Source organism: Trichoplusia ni, chromosome 16 (genome assembly GCF_003590095.1).
Source record: "Trichoplusia ni isolate ovarian cell line Hi5 chromosome 16, tn1, whole genome shotgun sequence".
NCBI classification, from domain to species: Eukaryota; Metazoa; Arthropoda; class Insecta; order Lepidoptera; family Noctuidae; genus Trichoplusia; species Trichoplusia ni.
This window is the reverse complement of record NC_039493.1, coordinates 9,040,770-9,061,252: the sequence shown is the minus strand read 5'-3', so window position 1 is coordinate 9,061,252 and position 20,483 is coordinate 9,040,770. Positions and strand designations below refer to the sequence as shown.

At 34.9% G+C, this 20,483-nt stretch overlaps 4 protein-coding genes across 8 annotated transcripts; all 4 read left to right on the top strand.

Moving 5' to 3' along the window:
- The first annotated feature begins 2,952 nt into the window (after positions 1–2,952).
- LOC113501844 (gamma-glutamylcyclotransferase-like) lies at positions 2,953–6,985 on the top strand. Its single transcript, XM_026883135.1, has 4 exons — positions 2,953–3,308; positions 4,879–5,012; positions 6,021–6,189; positions 6,810–6,985. Exons 1-4 carry the CDS (start codon positions 3,087–3,089, stop codon positions 6,936–6,938), a joined length of 654 nt encoding a protein of 217 aa, XP_026738936.1. The 5' UTR covers positions 2,953–3,086; the 3' UTR covers positions 6,939–6,985.
- Positions 6,986–8,104: 1,119 nt separating this feature from the next.
- Positions 8,105–11,195, top strand: LOC113501840 (glycosaminoglycan xylosylkinase homolog). The gene is made up of 6 exons (XM_026883126.1): positions 8,105–8,854; positions 9,033–9,170; positions 9,837–10,065; positions 10,186–10,381; positions 10,573–10,773; positions 10,973–11,195. Exons 1-6 carry the CDS (start codon positions 8,552–8,554, stop codon positions 11,181–11,183), a joined length of 1,278 nt encoding a protein of 425 aa, XP_026738927.1. The 5' UTR covers positions 8,105–8,551; the 3' UTR covers positions 11,184–11,195.
- A 2,804-nt stretch (positions 11,196–13,999) lies between these two features.
- LOC113501843 (gamma-glutamylcyclotransferase-like) lies at positions 14,000–15,584 on the top strand. Of its 5 annotated transcripts, none has more exons than XM_026883132.1 (4): positions 14,000–14,326; positions 14,459–14,595; positions 14,855–14,988; positions 15,071–15,584. In XM_026883132.1, the coding sequence occupies exons 2-4, from the start codon at positions 14,479–14,481 to the stop codon at positions 15,363–15,365; spliced, it is 546 nt and encodes a 181-aa protein (XP_026738933.1). In that variant the 5' UTR covers positions 14,000–14,326; positions 14,459–14,478; the 3' UTR covers positions 15,366–15,584. The 5 variants fall into 5 exon arrangements, with proteins under 5 accessions (XP_026738933.1, XP_026738935.1, XP_026738932.1 ...); XM_026883134.1 differs by having other exon boundaries at positions 14,001–14,229; positions 14,472–14,595; XM_026883131.1 differs by having other exon boundaries at positions 14,001–14,326; positions 14,472–14,595.
- A 75-nt stretch (positions 15,585–15,659) lies between these two features.
- LOC113501842 (gamma-glutamylcyclotransferase-like) lies at positions 15,660–18,262 on the top strand. Its single transcript, XM_026883128.1, has 3 exons — positions 15,660–17,151; positions 17,230–17,363; positions 17,738–18,262. Exons 1-3 carry the CDS (start codon positions 17,026–17,028, stop codon positions 18,168–18,170), a joined length of 693 nt encoding a protein of 230 aa, XP_026738929.1. The 5' UTR covers positions 15,660–17,025; the 3' UTR covers positions 18,171–18,262.
- The last annotated feature ends 2,221 nt before the right edge of the window (positions 18,263–20,483 follow it).

The following is a 20,483-nucleotide window of genomic DNA, read 5'->3' as shown; positions in this document are numbered from 1 at the left end:
CCCAATTCTGCTATTTACAATGGCCGATGAATTAATAAACATTGGCACTATTCGTTATATTCTGAGCATTTTCTGACACATTCATTAAAAGTTCAGTACGGGTCGGAACGGTCACGACCAATTCAATAGAATAGGAATAGTTTGAGATCTAATCCAATTGCATCAAAGCTTTTTATTATTTTGAAATACATTTAGTATTTACTTAAAACGTGTTCCGATGTTAGCGCATTGAGTATTTGTGAAGTTTAACTTAAGGAGAACAACTGCTAAAAACTTTTGTTTAGCTGCTTGCTTTCTTTTCATTTTCAAGCATCTAATAGGTTTTTCAACAAACTTTTATTTTTGGCTCGCTGATTAATTAATACTATTTTCCAAAATCCAATTAAAATTCAATATCATAGAACTATATTCATCACGTTAATGCATGCACCATTTAAAATCTACTTAAAATCTTTTATTGCAGCGTTTGATTGCATTTTGTAAATACCTATTTCTCTGACTGATTAGTTCAAATAGACACAGATGTAAAACTATAAAATAAACTATTGATAAGTTAATTCCTGTAATGTGTGTCGCGATCAGGGGTATCGCTTACGGTCCTTAACAGCTGAGACCTTGGACCGTAGACCTTTAGAAGTAGAAAGTCTTGAAGGAAGACTGTTTCAGGTGTGGAAGGAGACGCTTTACACCGTTTGACTGTTTTAGAAACACGATGGTAGGGCCCCAATGAAACCTGTGTGATGACGTAAGTGGTGTATAGCGAATCAGTAACCTTGAAACTGCAAAGCGATGTACTGCGTCTCAAACTAAGCGTACGCGAGACAGTGTGCTTCGCGGCATAGTACGCCATCCCTCTTCCACACTGCAATGGTCTCACTTTAAGAGATGGTTGTAAGCCTGAAGTACGTATTCGTCAGCATTTCGGACTGGTTAACGATATCCCTAATCGCGAAACGACAGGTCTATATTATAACATACATTATCCCGATTATAAATTAATGTAAATATAATACGAATATATTAATTATGAACTTATAATAATAATATATTACAAGTATCAAAACTATTCATAGTTGAATACTTACGATTACAAATAAATATTAGATAAAGAAGAGTAAATAATTCATTTCCTTGTTAGCATTAGAATCCTTGTTCATGATGTGGTGGTTTGTTTCCATTTCAGATCTAACTAATGCGTTAGATATTCCAGTTAGTGTATGTATAGGGCTTTATATTTGTTTCACATATTCTTGATACGTATTAATTGACTGACTGCACGGATAGCCGAGTGGTTGAGATCAACACGCCAAAACCAATGTGCGTGTTGCGGGTTCAATCCTCGCGGACAAGCATTTGTGTTATCCACAAATGCTTATATCATTGTGCATGAGATTTGTATGTTTATGAAAAGACCAGCGACACATTCCTTTAAAAAAAAATAAGTTGGTACTTATTGCTATACTCTACTTACAAATCTTTTGGGCCCTTGATAGAACTGGTTTATTAAGAGTTTAGTATAATTTAGTTTTTTATGAGAATAAACAGATCAAAATAAATTTATTTTGTGATCGTGTTTGACAACCTTAACCACTTTGGTAATGTCAAGGTTGTCTCGTCCGTTGTACTCGCCCGGTGAAGTTTTTTTAGACAACATTAATTTTATAAACATTTTAGAACTGTTTTAAACATCAAGAGAAAAACATCGGCATTTTTTGTGCCACCAAAAAGTTATGTTTATTTAATTGTATTACACCAACGTAGTGTGGCGAAAACTAAACCAGCTGAACAAATAAACACTTAATCATGGTTATAGATGAAAAATTTAAATCAAAATCTAAACGACTAGACAATAACAGTCACACAGATGATTGTGATTTGACAGCACTCGTAAATCAGGGTTAGGGGTGTGCATCCCGGTGACGGCTGGTATTGTTTCCGCATTTGTGGTTGATTGATGACAACCCTAGCGTGGACTAACTGTGAACCACTTCGGACCTCCTGCATTCTTAATATTGTGAATTGGAAATGATAACTTTATCATTACTGTATTGCTATATATTTTTTTTACTAATGAACTTTTCTGACAGATTTTGGTTAATACTTGGTTCGTTAAGTCAAAATTGTCGGGTATGTAGTCGGTATAAGTAGATTCAAAATTCGCAAACAATAAACAGCACTTATATTTGAAGTTACAATATTGAAATATATGTAGTTTAGGTGTGGGTATCGTCGTGAAGTTAGCCTGGCGTCAGGGTTGTGCAGTGTCTGTGCCTGCCGACGCCGTCAGGGGAGCGTATTTGCGCCAGCTTGGGGAGACTGTTTGCGCAAGCTGTTAAAAAAGCCCGCCCTCGCATCGGGTGCGCCCAATTAGGGCGGCGACGCTGCTGATTGGACGTAATCGTGTTAGTATCGGCGACAAACAACCCCCTGCACCCACAGACGTCTACACATACAACAACCATACTTGGTTATTGTTTAAAATTCAATTTAATTACTCTCAAGTTTTATTTATTTGTATCCAAGGTGGTCAATTGAAAAAATAATTTTGGATCTTGTTAGATCTGAGATAATGATTCCCATCTACTTAGCCTCACTTAAGTTAGTTTACGTTACTAATGTTATTCTTCGAGTAGAGATTATTGTGACGTTAGACATTTGTACAGCTGCAGCTTGAAACATAATATAAACATCTAAAATATACTATAATCGAATTTACCATATCCATGCTACTTCCGGGCATAGACCGCATCGATAACTATTCATGTCTCTTTCGCACAACTGTAAAAACACTTATCAAAATTGAAATGGAAAATGAGAACTAGGCCAAAACAATGCGAAGTATTAATGACTAGAGCGTTTGCTAGTCATATTTATAATCCACGTACATGGAAGTAGGTATATTCTAAGATATATATTTATATCTACTTATACTCTATTATTTAATTTCTTACCTGTATCATTACCAGCTGTCTAATTCGATTTAAACTCATAAAACAGGTATCACAAGTTCACAAGCCGTCAGGCAATATTTAGCATGACCACTATGACGAGCCACTGAAATACCTACGACGGACGATAAAGGCTATATGTTTGAACATGAGCCAGTGAGATCTTTAGTCAGTGCTGTTCACTCGCGCAATATGCAGTTAATGTTCCTCACATTTATGTGTGTTAGTTTAACACGAATTGTTGATAGTCTCAAAACAAATAATACGTTTTTTTACTTCGCTTATGGCAGTAACTTATTGGCGAAGCGGATTCACATCAATAATCCATCAGCGGTCTTCTACAGCGTCGCTAGACTCAGCGTAAGATCATTTTTTTATTAAGAAGTTTAACAATTATATACGTTTTACTTTCATACGTTTGTCTGTTACCTGCGTTTAAAAACAAATTAAAAGACCTTTATAATTTTGCCATTCTTTTTTAAATATTGTTTAAGAAAACGTAGCAACACACTACCGTTAAATATTATGTTAGATAGCCTTTTTTGTAGCCCTTCTGAAATCCTCATAGAGTTCCTTCCTCCTGGGGTTGGCAAAATTATTTGACGAACTCTTACCAGTTAAAACCAACGGAATGATTCTCTATTCTCTATATCGGGCAATACGGAGAGGCTTTTACTGAGCCATGCTAATACACAACTATCTTTGAAAACTTATTTAAACTTATTTTTGAATGGAAAAAATAATTTTAATTTCTTATAAACTAGAGTATTTGAAAATAAATGTTTTGTATGATGTGATGAAATTCGGAGGTCTGTTATGTTATAATGATGATTAAATTGCATTATCATTTATTAAATACTTACGTAAAGATCACAGATTCCTCGTAACGTTTAGGACCCAAAAGGATAAAAACGGAACCCGTTAATACGAAGGCTCCTCTGTCTGTCGACTGTCCGTCTTACCGTCTAGCCTATTTGTACCATAACCGTAATGTCACGAGTTTGACACATACTTGGCGGTTTTTCTGTTAGACCTATCTCGGTGATAGACAATTAACGATTATAAAATCACCATAACCATCAAGTTATGAGAAGATTACAATATTAAACACCACATTCTCGTCAAATATCAATTATTTAAACAACTCACTTTGTAGCTATTGATGCCTAATTACTTATCAAAAGACATTCCTTCCTAATGAAACGGAACTTACTAGATGGCCTTTTCAATGCTGAGCATGGACTACAAATAATACTTAAACGGCATTAGGTTTTGTAATTTGCGGCTGATTTTTTATTTTTTAAATAATACTAAAATGCTTTTTTTGCGTGCAACGATAAAAAACATGCATCTATACAAACAAACTTTTAGTAAGATAAGAAAAGACATGGGCGGACCACCGCCGGCGGTGACCTCTCCGGCCCTGGTTCGATGGAGGGTCGGAGGGAGTGGAGAACAGTCGCCACCACCCTATCAGTACCATGCGCGTGCCGGACGGCGCGTCCGTGTTCCAGGCGCGCCTCAAAGAGATGTCAGCAAGCCTTGTGAAGCCCACTGATAGGCAGTAGGATTGTCCGAAAGGGTTACCGTGGCCCCGATACATGAAGAGCAGAGGAGGAAACATGGATGGGTTTTAGTCAGTGAGAGTCTGACACTCCCTTCCCGTCAACCTAAAGCGAAAGCAGTTATTGATTATTTTTCATTCAAAAAAGCTATCTAGTAGTCGTTATCTGCATATCTATCTAATTCCTCTTTTTGGCGCGACATACACTAAAGGCATCTGCATTCTCTCCATTTTCTGATCTATTTTCCCCATATATACATTAAATAAAGCCATAGCAAAGAATTGAAAAAATACATATCCATAGCAACCATAGAGCGTCCCTGTTTGTTAACGAAGCACTTGATATATGATAAAAACAATTTCTAGCGCTACAGATTAGACTTCAACATGATCTCAGACACTTGGAACGGCGCTGTGGCCACCATCGTTGAAGACGACGATGATGAGGTGCTGGGCATTGTCTGGGCCCTCAACAAGGCCGATCAGCATCTTCTAGACGAGTGAGAGAAGTTTGCCTTTGCTTACCTTTTACAACAGCTTTCGCTCCCCATAGGAACTGGTCGCAGATTATTAAAAAACAATCTAGAACATTTAATCCCATTTTCATGTAAAATGTTGCCAAGACGAGCCCGTATGACTCACACTGTCAAAAAGTTATCAGATCTCATGTAGAGCCAAGCTCCTAACACTACAAGGCCTAACTCAACAAGGCCTCACTTCACAAACTGTTGTTTGTGTGCTAATACTAGCTTACATACAAAATTTCGGACATTAGGAAATACTCTAAGAATTTTGATGATCATCTGAGGTGAGTCAGTGAAGAAATCAGCATTTTTTAGATATAAATAAAATCTAAAGTATAAAAGCTATGTTATTAAAACTTTATATGTTCAATAAGTCCGCTATTGACAATATATCCCGAAATCTATCTATCTTGATCTAGCATAATCCAAACCCAAGTTATGAGGGTTCAAAAAAAAGACGAAGCGCTTCGAGAAAAGGTAGGTAGTGCCCGTGCGCTTAGCTTGGCTCGTCTTGATCTCACTAACATAGCATGACATACAGATACAATCAAAGTATCATCGGTCGACGCTCGACAGCCGTTCTGACATGATGTATCATTCTTCGTGATCGTTCAGGGTTCACGTTTATTTGTCTTGGTTGTCTTGTTTTCTGAAAGAAGTCCCAAACTCGAATATTTTACATAATTTGCGTGCAGCAGAATAGAATAACTCTGAGAATTGGTTCGTCGCGCGTCGGCTTCCATGTTTTCGTGCGGTATATGACTTATTGTGTATGAAGTACATAAACAGTTGTTATACTAACGGGCTTAGTACGAGAACCATAACACGTATATTTTCCAGAAATATACTGATTTGATTTTAGTATAAAATCTTATTAAAGTAGATATGAAATCATTTGCCATATAATTTGTACGCAGGATTCGATGGTATAAAATGTATGTTTACAAGTTTGTGCTAATCATGTTATTTTTATCTACTGTCTAGACAAGAAGGCTTATCCCTTGACTGGTACTTCGCCAAGAATGTAACAGTGACCACTCCAACTGGCAGGAAGATAGTGGCTCGCACCTACGAAGAAATTGAAGATACGCCAAAGCTCGAAAAAGGAGCTATTCGTCCTCTAGACAGAACACCTTCCAGCACATATCTTGAGGTAAAAGCTCATTAATTTGTAATTTTGTTATATATATATATATAATTTCACGGGATAACTTCATGGGAACAGACCCGGTCCCTTTTAAAGGCTTACATGAAGGCACAGGTCCAACATGCAAACGCGTTGTTGAGAAGTTTAGTCCACCAGGAAGTTTAATTTACCAGGGGTCATTCATCCCTATGGCAGAACTGACATGAAGAATCCCAAGTGGATACAGAACTACTGTATACTACGTGGGTAAATATATAAGTTATTTAGCTTTTCCGAAAAATTATGGCACATGCCTTTATACACCAATTTATTTACTGTAACGTAAATAAATTGACAGGCTGATGACTCGTCTCTCTTTAGATACCCCCATGACTACGCTGTTTGACACTTCCACTCCACCCTCGAGCATATAGCTCTAGCGTATCGTCTCTAGTCAGCCAGTTAAGGAAGGAAAGAGCTGGTAGTCTAGACTCTTTTGTGTTGCTAGCTCCCAACAGACTGACCTGTGTATGCGTTTATATAGATTTATACATCTCAAGGTTTAAAAAACCATACGAATGTAAGGTTTTTTAATACATACCATATTTGTAGCCTAATAAATAATCGTATTTTGTTTTTTATTTCAGGTTATTTTCCTGGGTGCTATCGAAGCAGGCCTCCCAGCGGCGTACGTCGCTCACTTAATATCTTTTCCTACTAATGGCAAACTAGCGAGTTTAGAAATAAGGGATCAGCTTGGTTATCCATTCAACTGAAAATGATAACACTGCTACAATGTGATTAAATTATGTCTACTGTCAAATTGAGTTTTATCTTATAGCCGCATACCGTCTACACGTAGGGTCACCACGCCTAAATGCTAACACACTTCTTCCTCTGAAAATCACTTTTTGTGATGCCCACACAACAAACAATCACGTTTGTTCTGAGTCTGGATATCTTTGTGTATGTGACTAAAATGGTTATGAGGTACAAGAATTAGAGTTCTTAGATGAAGGCAAAAATATGGATTATTATGATCAGTTTGACCTTCAAGAGCGAGTCTGATGACGAGGCACCCCAACGTGAGATTTGCTCTGGATTTATACAAACATACATTTTACAGATATAGGTACTGAATATTAGGACAAATATATAAACTCTTAAAATCATGTTATTAGCTTTCGTAGAAGTGTGCTTTTGCTTTCAAAAATAATTTTAATACTTAAAAAAAATCTGCAGATCGAAGAATAGGTATTCGCAACAAAAACCTTACACTGTTTCATATTCATTTTATTGTAGCTGTTGCTTTTCCATTACAAATAAATAAATAAATAAAAGTTCGTTTAATTTAATTAAAACTATTATTTCATGGTTTGAATGATGCAGCCTTAATAAAATTTGCAGCTGTGCCAATGAGGTTCAAATAATGATTTGGTGTTTTAGCTGTGATTGAGAAAAGACTACAGAATAATTATCAATACGACAATTCTGACGATGAAAGGTAATTGTTTAAAAAATACATGAACAGCTTTCGCTGGCCAGACTCTACCATTAGAAACAAATCTCACTAGCGCCTATTATACTAGCGATATTGCTATTCAGTATTTAATTCAGATGCTGATGTTCAGAGCTCCTCAATTTGTGTAGTGGCTGGTATTTCAAATGCCAAAAATTAATAGAATGCTTGGGCTTTACTTTAAGAGAACACCAAAAAATGCTAATCCGCATGATTGAAAAACATATCCATCTTTTTGGCAAAAACGTACAGATGAAATGTTCAAATGTTGGAGCTTTTAAGAGCTTCACTATCGAGGCATAAAACATGTTCTGTGTATGAATGAATTCAAAATTTCAAAAGACTAAAATTGCTAGACCTCCACTATTGGTTAATTTAAAAATATTTAGGTTGTCGTTGTCGTTGGCGACTTCTAGTGACATCTGACTCTGACATAACAATCTGACAATCGTCGCCGTAATCCAATCCAAGTCAGTGACGTTTATTAATTAACCTTTACTCAAACTATTTTAGTACATAATGTTTTGCTGTTCACAGTTAAACTCTAATTATAAAATAGCTACTACTAAGTCCAAAAGATAGGAATTCATAATCCACCACATTTGAAGTTATTGCAGCGTATAGCAGTGAACAAAGAGAAACAACTTGTAACGTAAAAGTATTCGTTACATTGATTTTACTCCGCCAATTAAATTAATTGGACAAATACTCAATTATTTAATAGTAGAATGTGCCAAAAGAATTAATCTCAAATACAAGGGTAAGAGAATCAGTGTGAGCCAAGTTTAAATACAGATTACCTTTATTATTATTATAGAACAAACGAGTGATTATTGTATAAATTGAATAATCTTAGAAGTGAAATGAAGTATGTCGATGAACTGTATCTTTGGGTTCTCCTTATTCCTACTGTTACTAGTCGCCCTTAACATATACTTCTTTTATACTCTTAGTACTGATCGTAAACCCGCTAGCTTTAACTTGCCTCTTGTGAAGTCTGAACCTATTCCTCGTATAGTCAGACTAATCAATGACTTCAGTGAGCACCTCAACCACCTACCTAGCCAATATTACGTTAAAAATCCCAAATTCCTAGTTATACAAAGAAACTTAATTAGTTCATTCAATTCATCTGGACAGAATACAGATAATGTTTGGAACAGTATTGATAAGGTAAGTTCAAAAGCTTATGGCAAGTTTAGTGGTTTTAAACACTTCAATGGACATCATTTTAGGTTAAATCACTAGTATTGTATATTTATTCATATTCATTTATATTGTCTTGTTGTTTTATATATTTATCAATCAAAGACGCCAATATTATTTCTGATTGTTACTTTGTATATTTCAGTGGGCTGATGAAGAGTTCTTGTTTCCAACTAGAAATGGTGCCGCCGGTCAGGTTTTACAAGCTCTGCGCACCTCACAGATAACACTAGCTGATAATGCACCCAAAGGCACACAGTTAAAGCTGCAGCTACTGTTAGAAGTATGTTATATAGCATATTAAGTTGATAATAGGGTATTTGTTGAAAAAAATAATGGGTACATATTTTTTTATTTATTTTGTCAACAAAAAATGACAGAGATACTGTGAAATAAAAACTCACATGATGTCACTTACTAGATTCATATTATTACATTTTGTTGAATACCCTATTCAAAAAACATTGCAGGATCAGCTATACAAGAGGGATGAATACGTCAAACAAACTGTGTGTCATTTTGTGGATTCAATGCCCTCAAAGGACAATTCAAAAGGATATAGATTGGTGTTTGATAGCCTGCCTAAGACCTCAGCAAAATATTTTTTAAGAGTCTTATAATTTTACTCATTTAGAGCTATAGATTCTTTCAGATCCTAAATAGACAAGACTGTCCAATATGCATTACCTACTTTTGACCAGATTTGTCAAACATTCAGCAATCATACAAGCAATAATATTACAGGAGTACTAGATTACAAAGAGTCCAGAACTGTGGGTACACTTACTTGCTGAACAATTAAAATAGAAACATAGACTATAAGTCTTGGACTACAAAGTTCAAAATACTTATGTTTTATATCATCTGCTACTGTAATGCACTTAGCAATATAGTTTAAATTTGATGAAAATCTTCACAAGTCAAGTAAAAATATGCATATCTATTTCAGAACAAACAAAAGCTGTATTTCAAACCAAAGAGGTATGTAAGACAACATGTGGTACAGGGTTCCATTTATGCTGGTTTTGACCGACATAACTCTGAGGTACTCACCTACTACCTAGCTATGATACTTAACTACAAATGGGTGGTCCCTTCTGTTATAAGGCGGCTACATTTCAACAAAGACATCCTTCCCTATGCTACTGTTGGCTTACAAAGGGCTATGGTAAAACATGGTAAATTATTTGATTTTATTTAATAGTTCCATTATTAGGTAACTTGCCTATCACTTCCAGCTAAACCCCGTTTTCACCACAAAATAATACATAAATAGCTTTTATATTTTTTGATTACAGTGAATGGATCATCATGTATTTATGGAAAATGTTTTTATTGCAATGTGAATGATACTGTATGTCCTGATAGTAAAGGTGAAATTGAAGGTGCAGCCATTTTGTACTTAAATAAACCACTGAAGAAGCATAGCTCTCCCTGGAGAAGATCTTATAAGACATTCAAAATGGAATGGGAAACTGATACTTACTTCTGTAAGTAAGTATAAGACTGATTTTAGTAAATAAAATAATTTATTAATTCAATTAAATTTATTAATTTGACTATTCTAACATATAATTTTAAATAAAATGGTTTACTTGTTTGCCTATCGTTGAAAATCGTTTATCGTAGTGATAAACGTAAAAACATTGACTTATGTTCTTTGTGAAAATACTTTTTTTTTTCAGAAAAATTACCTCAGTGCTGAGTACCAAACGAATTCTTAATTTGATAGATGTTGCCATTATAGACTTCCTCATCCAAAATGGAGACCGACATAGTTATGAAGTATATAAAAAGAAAATAGTTTTACTTGACAATGGAAAGGGATTAGGCAACCCAATGGTGGATGAACTTGATATTTTAGCACCACTGTATCAATGCTGTATGTGAGTATCTTTGAACGTGATCAATTAATAACCTTATTAATTACAAATAAAATACTTAAACTTCTAGAAATACAAAAGCTGTAAATACATGTCACCTGAAGATTCTGGTAAATGTGCAGCCAGAATTTTAATGTTGTTGACCAGGCTTGGATGACCCTTAAAAGAATTGAATGTCTATAAATTGTCTCGTTTTGTTTAGGTTGTCATCCTCCACTTGGCAATCTTTGGAAATGGTATCTGGTGGCAGTGTCACAGAAACAATTAAATTGTTAGCATCATTTCATGGAGAAACGCTAGCAACTGATGATCATTACAAAGCTATAGAACGCAGACTCTTAAAAGTTTATGCTGTTGTTCAGTACTGCATAGAAAAACACGGTAGAACAAACGTTTTCAAAAATATATTTTGAAATGTAAACAAACTAACAGCTTTTTATTTAATTCTTAAACAACAGAAAGATGACATTAATGTCAGCTAGATCTTATCCCCCTAAAACCTATAATGTAATAAGCTCTTGTCAAAGAAATCGCATATGCTGAAAGAAAATCATCAAATCCTTGTAGTGAATGAAGTAAATTATAAAAAGCAGCATGTAAGCCCAAGGAGACAGGATATCGATCACTGAATTCCCATGATCAAGGAGATTTAGTAGATAAGTGTAAAGAAGAAAAAAAACTTAGGAAAGCACTGAATTTTTCAAGAATATTACAGTACGAAGGGCGTACTACGAACTGTTATTTCTTCTCTGCAGCAAGAGCGCTAATCGCAAAGCGGTTCGTGCGCGTTGCAGACGCCAGCATCATTGGAAACTACTCCATTATGCCTTTTTATATTCTTCTTTGTTTATATCTCATTTGTTTTATTCTCATATCATCCGAACTATACGAAGCGACAAATCTGATCACGCGACCTCATTTTAAATATCCCGCGTCTCGAAAAAGTGAGAGAATGAGAAATCGTGAGAATGATTCATTATTAAATGATGTAATCGTAGTCGGGCTACCGCGATAAATACGGGTGAGTAAACCGAGCGACCAGCGACTGCATGAAGCAGCAACTTTTCGAGTTGCGGGGAAATTTAAAAATGGGGTCATTTGATCATATTTGTCGCTGGAAACCAGCGACGAGCGACTCCATGAGGCCGCGCCATCACAGCTTATATCTTGACCATGATTTCCTGAGTATTATTTAGGTATAGCTAATATTAAAACGCATATCGATAAAAAAATCGTTTAATAATTTTTATTTGCGAATCATTTTAATTAGTCATAATACTTACTCAGGAAAATAATGTGCCAAAAAATTTAATCTCAGATACAATGGAAGGTAAGAAAATTTATTAGATCCAAGTTTTTAAACACAGTTTACATTGATAATTACAATAGAACGTTCGAGTTTTTACTACAGTAGTGAAATGAAATTCATTGCCTTTATATATTTGTTGTTTCTACTGATGCTTATCGCCGCTAATATATATTTCTTCCACTCTCTCAGTACTGATCGTGAACCTGCTCGCAATAACTCTATTGTTCCGAAGACAGACCCTACTCCTCCCAATTTAATACTGCTTACTAACTTCATTCAGCATCTCAACCTACCTATTCAATATCACAAAAAACACCCTGAATTCGTATTGATACAAAGAAAGTTAATCAGTGCATTCAAGTCATCAGGACAGAATATAGATAATGTTTGGAACAGTATTGACAAGGTAAGTTAAAAAAAACTTATGACCCTTGGGTCAAATAATTCCTGTGAATTGCACTAATTGACGTATTATATAATAGAAGCGAGAGAAAAATCATACAATCTGGAATAATCACTCATCTTGAGTTGGTAATAAATAAAAAAAAAGTAGGTACAATAAGAGCTAAGTCCAAGATTGTCGTATAAGCCTCGATTGTTGCCTTCAACAACATAAGAAGTGAGCTCTAAATTTGTGCCAAGTTCAATTCATTTTCAGTCCTGAAATTTATTTTTCAGAGCTGTAATTAATGCAAAAAATGAACTACGTATACAATTAATTTTTTGCTTATTATTGAGTGTTATAAAATACACGGTGCTGTTGGCCAGGGCCCCGATTCTGCTATTTTGCAATGACCGATGATTGAATGGGAATTTGAAATGATTTGAATGATTTTTTCTTAAGCAATACTGCCAATACTTACAATAATTGGAACTTAAGTGTATTGTCCTTAATTGTACCGTCCAGCACTGAATTTCCAATTATTGTGTAGAAAAATGTTTTAAAGAATACAAAAATTGATATTTTAAGCCAAATTTTATTCCAATTCATGGGCCATTGTTAATAGCAGAATTGGGGCCCAGTGCTCTGGCATGAACTTGGCTTGACACGCGACCTCCTGTCTAGATTTCAAATCGGTTCAGCAGTGTTTAGTGCGAGTTTGTCTCACATACCAAAGATTCCGCCATCTTCATCTGTGCTATTCATGATACCTAATATCTTATTAAATGATGTCCGACTGCTTTCGGACTCAACCGGAGTCAAACTGCCTCGCGGCCCCGCCGCGTCAGCTCACGAATTAGGTCTCCGGTTGGATCCGAAACTAGTTGGCCAATCCCACTACGCGTGAGTAAACCGTTGCATCATTTAATACTGAATAATTCACACTATAATTACTATCCAAATACCTAATATCTACCCTTAACTATGTACTTATTGTTTTGTTGTTTGCCTGCTTGTAACAAACTAAGCTTTAACTCCTAGACTACTGAATCGAAACCAGAAACATTTCGCCAATGGATCCTTACATTATCTGTCAGCTTCATACCTAAGCTAAGATATGATATGATGTCGTGGAAAATGTTCATGAATAAACAATCTGTTCGCCCATCGTCTGCTTCTACGCCGCTCCATAACAGTCTACAGCTGTCATCACAGCACTTGAAATTTCTTTCACCGCCAGCTCTGATTTGAGTCCTCTCATAATATAAGTTGAGAGTGACGCGTGCAGCATCCTTACCCATTGCGAGCTGAAGGAGTTTCGCAAAGAGATGGAGCAACTGAAATCTTCGACCAAATGCATCGATAGCCTCGAAACAAGGCGAGGCGAGCAAATAAATAATAATGTTGATTTTGATGATTTTTTAATTAACATACGATAAGCAAAGATCAAAATATTTCGATTACCTAAAAACATAGATTTAGAATTAAATATTGTGCCAAAAAGCTCTCGAACGAAGCTGGCGTAAAAAAAAATAGATGTCAAAATCAGTCAAACGTCATTTAAGCGTATCCAGCTGCTATAATCAAAACAAATTTGTTTTCGCTTTTTTAACCAAACTAAATTATATCTCAGAAATAAGGTGGAATAGCCAACTGATAAATACACAAAACAATACTTTTTACATTTCCCTCAAGTTGTCTGCATAATATAACAAGACCGTGCATTTCACCTTAAATAGTCGTAACGGTAAAGAGCCGTAAAAGACTGATATTGTTTAAAATATATTTTAGTATGCGTGCTTGATGAAAAATTAGTAAAGCTATATGATAATTTCATTCCTGATACTTTTTAATTTTTTTGTGACGTAGGTATTATACTAAAATACTACTTTTACTTTTTTTTTGTATGAAATCACGTACTTACCTATATTTTTCGTGTAAACAAGATAGTTACATTACATATTGACGTAATACCTATATATAAATCCTTGCAATAGTAATCCTTTACAGTGTAAAAATGTTTGAAGTTATCCCTGACACATTTCTTTATTATGCATATGGAAGTAACTTGCTCAAGAAAAGAATACATATTAATAATCCTTCAGCAAAGTTTTTGGGAGTTGGGCGTCTTGATGTAAGTTATATAACTTAACAACATGTACCTAACCTGTCAGTTAAAAAAGTTATAGTATTTGTTTGTGTTTTTTGGAAAAGTAATAATACAACTTACACAAGATTAAAATATTATATAATAAACATCTTAAACTAAGACTAATAAAAACTATGTGTATTAAATTTAGATTAATAAGATAATTTCAAGTTGTGACCTTGCCAAGCTAAGAAGTCTTGGCAAGCAGTTAAACATTAAACATTCTTTCTTTTATGTTATTAAGGATCATCAGCTAAATTTTATTAAATATTCTGATAACTGGCGAGGAAGCTCAGCCACTATTGTCCCTACGGAAGGCTCACATATATGGGGTGCAATATGGAGATTACATAATGATGACATGCCTGCGTTAGACAGGTAATAAATGCTGAATAATTTACAAAATGAACATACTTTACTTAATAAAATATACTATATTTAAATAAAAATCTGTTTTTAGACAAGAGGGAGTCGATACCAATTGGTACTTTCCTAAAACAGTCACCGTTGTACTCCCTAATGGTTCCAAAGTGGAGTGTCGTACCTATCAACAAACTATAAATCCTCCTGTACGTAAAAATGGTGAAGAGTTACCTGAAGAAAGAAGACCATGCATCACATACATGGAATGTATAATAAATGGTGCAATTGAATGTGGTATTCCTAAGTATTATATTGATGAACTCAAGACAATACCAAACAATGGAAAGGAAGCATCTCCTAAAATGATTGAACAGTTAAACAGCAGCTTTTAAATCTTTTTATGGAGCTATTTTTCTTAAAATAAATTATCCAGATAAATTAAATACAACAAAAATATTGTTTGTACTGTTATGTACTGTTTTTTTTAATTAACACTGTAATGTGAAATCAAATTTCATTTTACTGGTCAACAGCTTCCTATTGGTGTCTACCTGAAACATTTTTAAATTTAAATTTGTATTTAAGTATCTCATTAAATTTTATACTGTTAATAAGTATTATTATTTTTCCTACTAATACAATGGCTCATGTAATTATACCAACATTATAATACCTATGTATGCTAAATTCATGGGTGTGCCTAGCTTTTCGAAATATCTATTAATTTCACTCATTAATTTTTTCGCTCTGCCCAACAAAGGTAGGTAGGTAATACCTTTAGTAGGTTGTACAAAACAAATTAAATTGAATTATCTTAATCTGTTCGGGAGCTATGGTGCCACAAACAGACAAACCTTGGCACCTTGCGGCGGACGGGTATTAGATTCTCTGTTACGTTGTCATGAATCATAAAATAATATCCACTGTATTTTTCATTAATTATTAGCAGTATTGCGTCGGTAGGCTCTTCGTAAGAAGGCTAGAGCTACTGCTGTGGCTAAAATGAATATAATATTATGGAACTAGGTACGTAAATTGGTATAGGCAGGGATTAGGGGTCATCGTCCTGATAGTTTCTATTAGGTCGTAACTATTCGGGACTATTACTATAGGTACTATATGGGTGATAAATTTGCCATTACTCGCTCTTACTTAATTATTTACTTATTCGCTCTTAAGGTCGTTTGTTTTTTCGCTTGTTCGCTCTTGTTGCTTCGCTTAAACCCCACAAAACTCTTTGCACAGTTTGTCTGTGGGCGTAATGACTTAATCTTATTAACTTACAATTTTACAATTAAACTTATTCTATCTTTAAGATACTAACAATATATATTTTTAAGATAATATTTAGGCAACGAAAGGTCGTTACTCACATGCTTGCCAAAAGGTAAGTCTTTAGAGTTCTGCAAAAAGCTTTTTTATTATTATTATTTCGTATACTGGTGGGCAGGCTATTGACAAGGTACGGTATTCTTTTACTGAGTGTTCTGTCCCCATAGTAATTATTTACTCTGGGGACTTGATATTTACCTGCACAGGCTGCCCTAGTCTTATGGGAATGATTCAATATTGAGTAACTCTCCCAACTGCCGTGACTATTTGTAAGGATTTGGTATTTATGCTTTAAACCAACAGGGAGAATTTTACATATTTTAAACAGCTTGTAGTAATTATCTTTACATTTTATTTTTGTTTTTCTGTCTCCTAATAATTTAAGGAATCTAATTTGTATTGTTTCTAATTTTGAATATATGATTTGAAAGTCAGGCCATAGCAGTCAAGAGAGTAAAATTGCCCAAGTCGTAATACTTTAACCAGCGTATGCCTCTGTTTTTAGTTATAATACGTAGTTACATACATCGTCTTAGATTTTGGCAGAAGGCATGTTCCTTAGCTTTATTTTGTACAATAAAAGAGACGAGAAAAAAAAATACATGAGAAACCTCTACCGATGATTTCTTTTATAAAACGTCTTTCACAGTTTGCGCTATTTCTAAGTCGCGAACTGTCATTATATACACATAAAATTTTTATACCATTAAATTCATCAAAATGATGGAAAATGAAGTTTTCCACGCTGATAAGTTTTTATACTTTTCGTATAGTGCAAATATGTTAACGTTCAGAGTTAAAATGTTCAATCCTGCTGCAGAATTTGTGTCAATAGGGCGAGTGGATGTATGAACGTTTATTATTTCTTTTCACGTTAAGTAAAAATATATACACTAGTAGGTACTAATATTGTTTACTTTATAGAATTATAGGCTTGATTTTTTCAAGTATAATAGCTTTTGGGGAGGTCCAAGTCCAACTTTGGTGCCCACAGCTAACGCCCAAACATGGGGTGTCATTTGGAGATTGCATAGAGGCGACTTAATATCGCTTGATGAGTAAGTTTCCTGCTATTTCTATTTATAATAACAAGACTTTATTAAAACAGCAATTTGACTATAAGTACTAAATATATAATTTATGACTGCACGCATAGCAGAGTGGTTGAGGTTACCACGCCAAACACACTGAGCGTGACGTGTCGCGGGTTTCGATCTCCGCGTAGGACAAGCATTTGTGAGATCTATTAATGTTCGTCTTGAGTCTGGTACTTGTATGTTTGTGGAAACCCCGAGACACGAGGATTAAATTCCTAGGTGCGGGAGTCGTTTAAAAAAAAGTATCGATTCAGAAAGCAGTGCAAACACTTATGCTTTAGTTTAGTTTAGTTTTAACATATTAGTTAAAACTTGCTGTTTATACCTGATTTCAGTCATAAGGGTGTCGATAACAAAATGTATTTTGTCAAATACGTCGATGTCCTCACACCATACTGTGGAACATTAAGGTGCCGGGCATACATACAAAGGGAATTTCCATTACCGAGAGGTAATAGAGAAGCTATTCCTGTTGAGCGAAGACCGTCCTGGGCATATAAGCAAATTATGCTGATGGGAGCCTTAGAACACGGACTTCCAAAACACTATATTAGATTTTTGAGACACTTACGTGATAACGGCGAAGAAGGTGGTATAAGAACACTATGCCTATTGATGCGATATGCGAAAAACATGCCATGTGAATGTAGAGTACCAGGAAAAATACTGCGCAAACCCCTGACGCTCACGCTGAGAAAAATCAAAGAGGAGCCGCCACCGATAGTAGTACCGAAACCCGTAAAGAAGCCTAAGGGAATCAAGTTCTAAATATTTCAGCCATCACAAATCAACATTACGAAAGAAAAAAAGCAAAGAGTTGGATGGAAAAGGATTAAATAAAAAAGCAGAGCTTTACTATATTTTTATAACTTTTTTATTAATATAAATATTAAAATTATTAATAGGTACTCGGTTTTCATTAAATTAATTATATAAAATTGTACACTATCTCAATTGTTTGGTGAAATTGTATCTAAATTGAGCATATAGCACAACGCTACCCCGACACTTATACAAAACACATACACAATTCACACAAGGAAATAAATCATTTGGAAATTATTTTATCAGTCAATAATTTATGCATAATATAATTACTAAAATGAGGTAATGTAACTGCCTTGTAAAGTGATAATCACAATGAAACAAATACTGATAAAAATAAGAGCGTAAGTAACAAAGGTCGACAGTAGGCACAGTCCGCAGGGAACGCTGTGTGAGGCAACGTTGTGCGAGACTTCGCCGCAGTCACTCCAGGCAACACTCACCTCACGCGGCTACCGTTAACATATAAATGGTAATGAGAAAGACTGGTAAGTCATTGAAAAGCTAGATTAAATTGTCTGCAACTTCGTTGTGTTGTCAGTATTTAATAATTTTTCATGAGTGCGAGCAGCGAGTGCGTGCGTTGGAGTGTCTCAGCTCGCTCGTTGTTACAGGAACTGTAGCGCGCACCGTGCGACATGACTCGGCCGCGAGGTGTCCGCTTCACAGTAGACTCGACTATTTTACATTAATATCGCACAATATTCCAATAAAGTAAATTTCAATTTGGTGGGGCTTTCTCTATCTTACGTTACTGGAATATTTACGAAAAACTAAAGTGAACTAAATTTTAGTTCTTATTTATTAATGTTACGCTTAACGGTACATACTTACGACATTCCTCATAATTGAGCAAAAGGCACTATGCAAAGTTTACACAAAACAACGATTTTTTTGTTTCAATGATGATTGTTTTGATTTCAGTGAACGGATTCAAACATTGATGCAACGTGCCTTGTGCCCCAGACAACAATACAAACTTTTAATAGTCCCCATCCCTCACCCGACTTTACTTACATTACTTTATACCTTCTCAATAACAGATGGTCGGCGACTTAAATAAAATACTATAGGTAAGCCATTCGTAACTCATTGCCCATACCCACATTACCCACAGCCAACATAGCTGAATTGATTTTTGTGGCACATGTTCTTGATTGCGTTCAAATTAAAACAATTCATATTAAATGAAAAATAAATAATAATAATCCATCTAACAACTAGCGTTACTTTTGAAACAAATATTGTGTAACAAAGTATATCTAGTGATGCAGGCGCACAGCAGCCGGACTCGCTGTGTGCTCTCGTCTGTATCGTTTCCACCTCACACAATCAACAAATCTGCATTGCAATGAAGGCTGGATGTCTGAAGGCACTCGTTAAAACCCTTAAACCACATTATCGTTATAGTTATTATTACCACATCGGACTCCAGCTCCGCCTGGATTGTTTTAAAACTGGCGTTTATCAAACACTGTACTATATTATTGGGAGTCTAACTTTGGTTGGATGTGTATTACAATTATAATAGGTACATATCGTCTGTAAGTCAAATCTTATTTAATTGTAGTAAATAACCCAGTCAAAATAAATGTAAATGCATGTGACCCATACATATACTCAAATAAAGATGAAAATTGGTACATGTTAAGAAATTTCCCTATTTTAACTAAAAAAACCAAAAATTGCGGTGCGGGAGGAAATGTATTTTTTAAACAATTTTTATTTTGGTAAAAAAATGTTCAGGTATAGATAATACTAAAGATACCGCCACTTCGAAAATAAATTTCTGCATCATTCGATCTATTTGGTGGCTCAGTTTCGTGATACGCTTGTCCCAGAGATAAAGGAATAGGTGAGCATGAGCAAATGCACTAGAAACACACGTGAAAATAATTTGAGATTTTTAGCATTACCTTGCCTATACAACAAGGGCCAAAGGTTAGGAAATGGTAGAGTTAATAAACAATACTTAAGATCCAAAAATATATAGAATTCGGAATTACGGGTACCTGCTCTAAAGACTTATTCGCTGAGTTTATAGTGACGATATCTTTTATATTATCAATGTTGTGAACTATATTTTTATTTTCTTCAATGAGGTCTGTACTATTTGCTTAAAATTCATAATTTCAGACCTGTACCAATTATTACCTTAGTGACTGGTCTTTTTAAGTAAAATTAGAAAATCGTTTATATAATTATGTGTGATAATATCTTCCGAAAACAATGTCATAAACATTAAAAATTAAATCA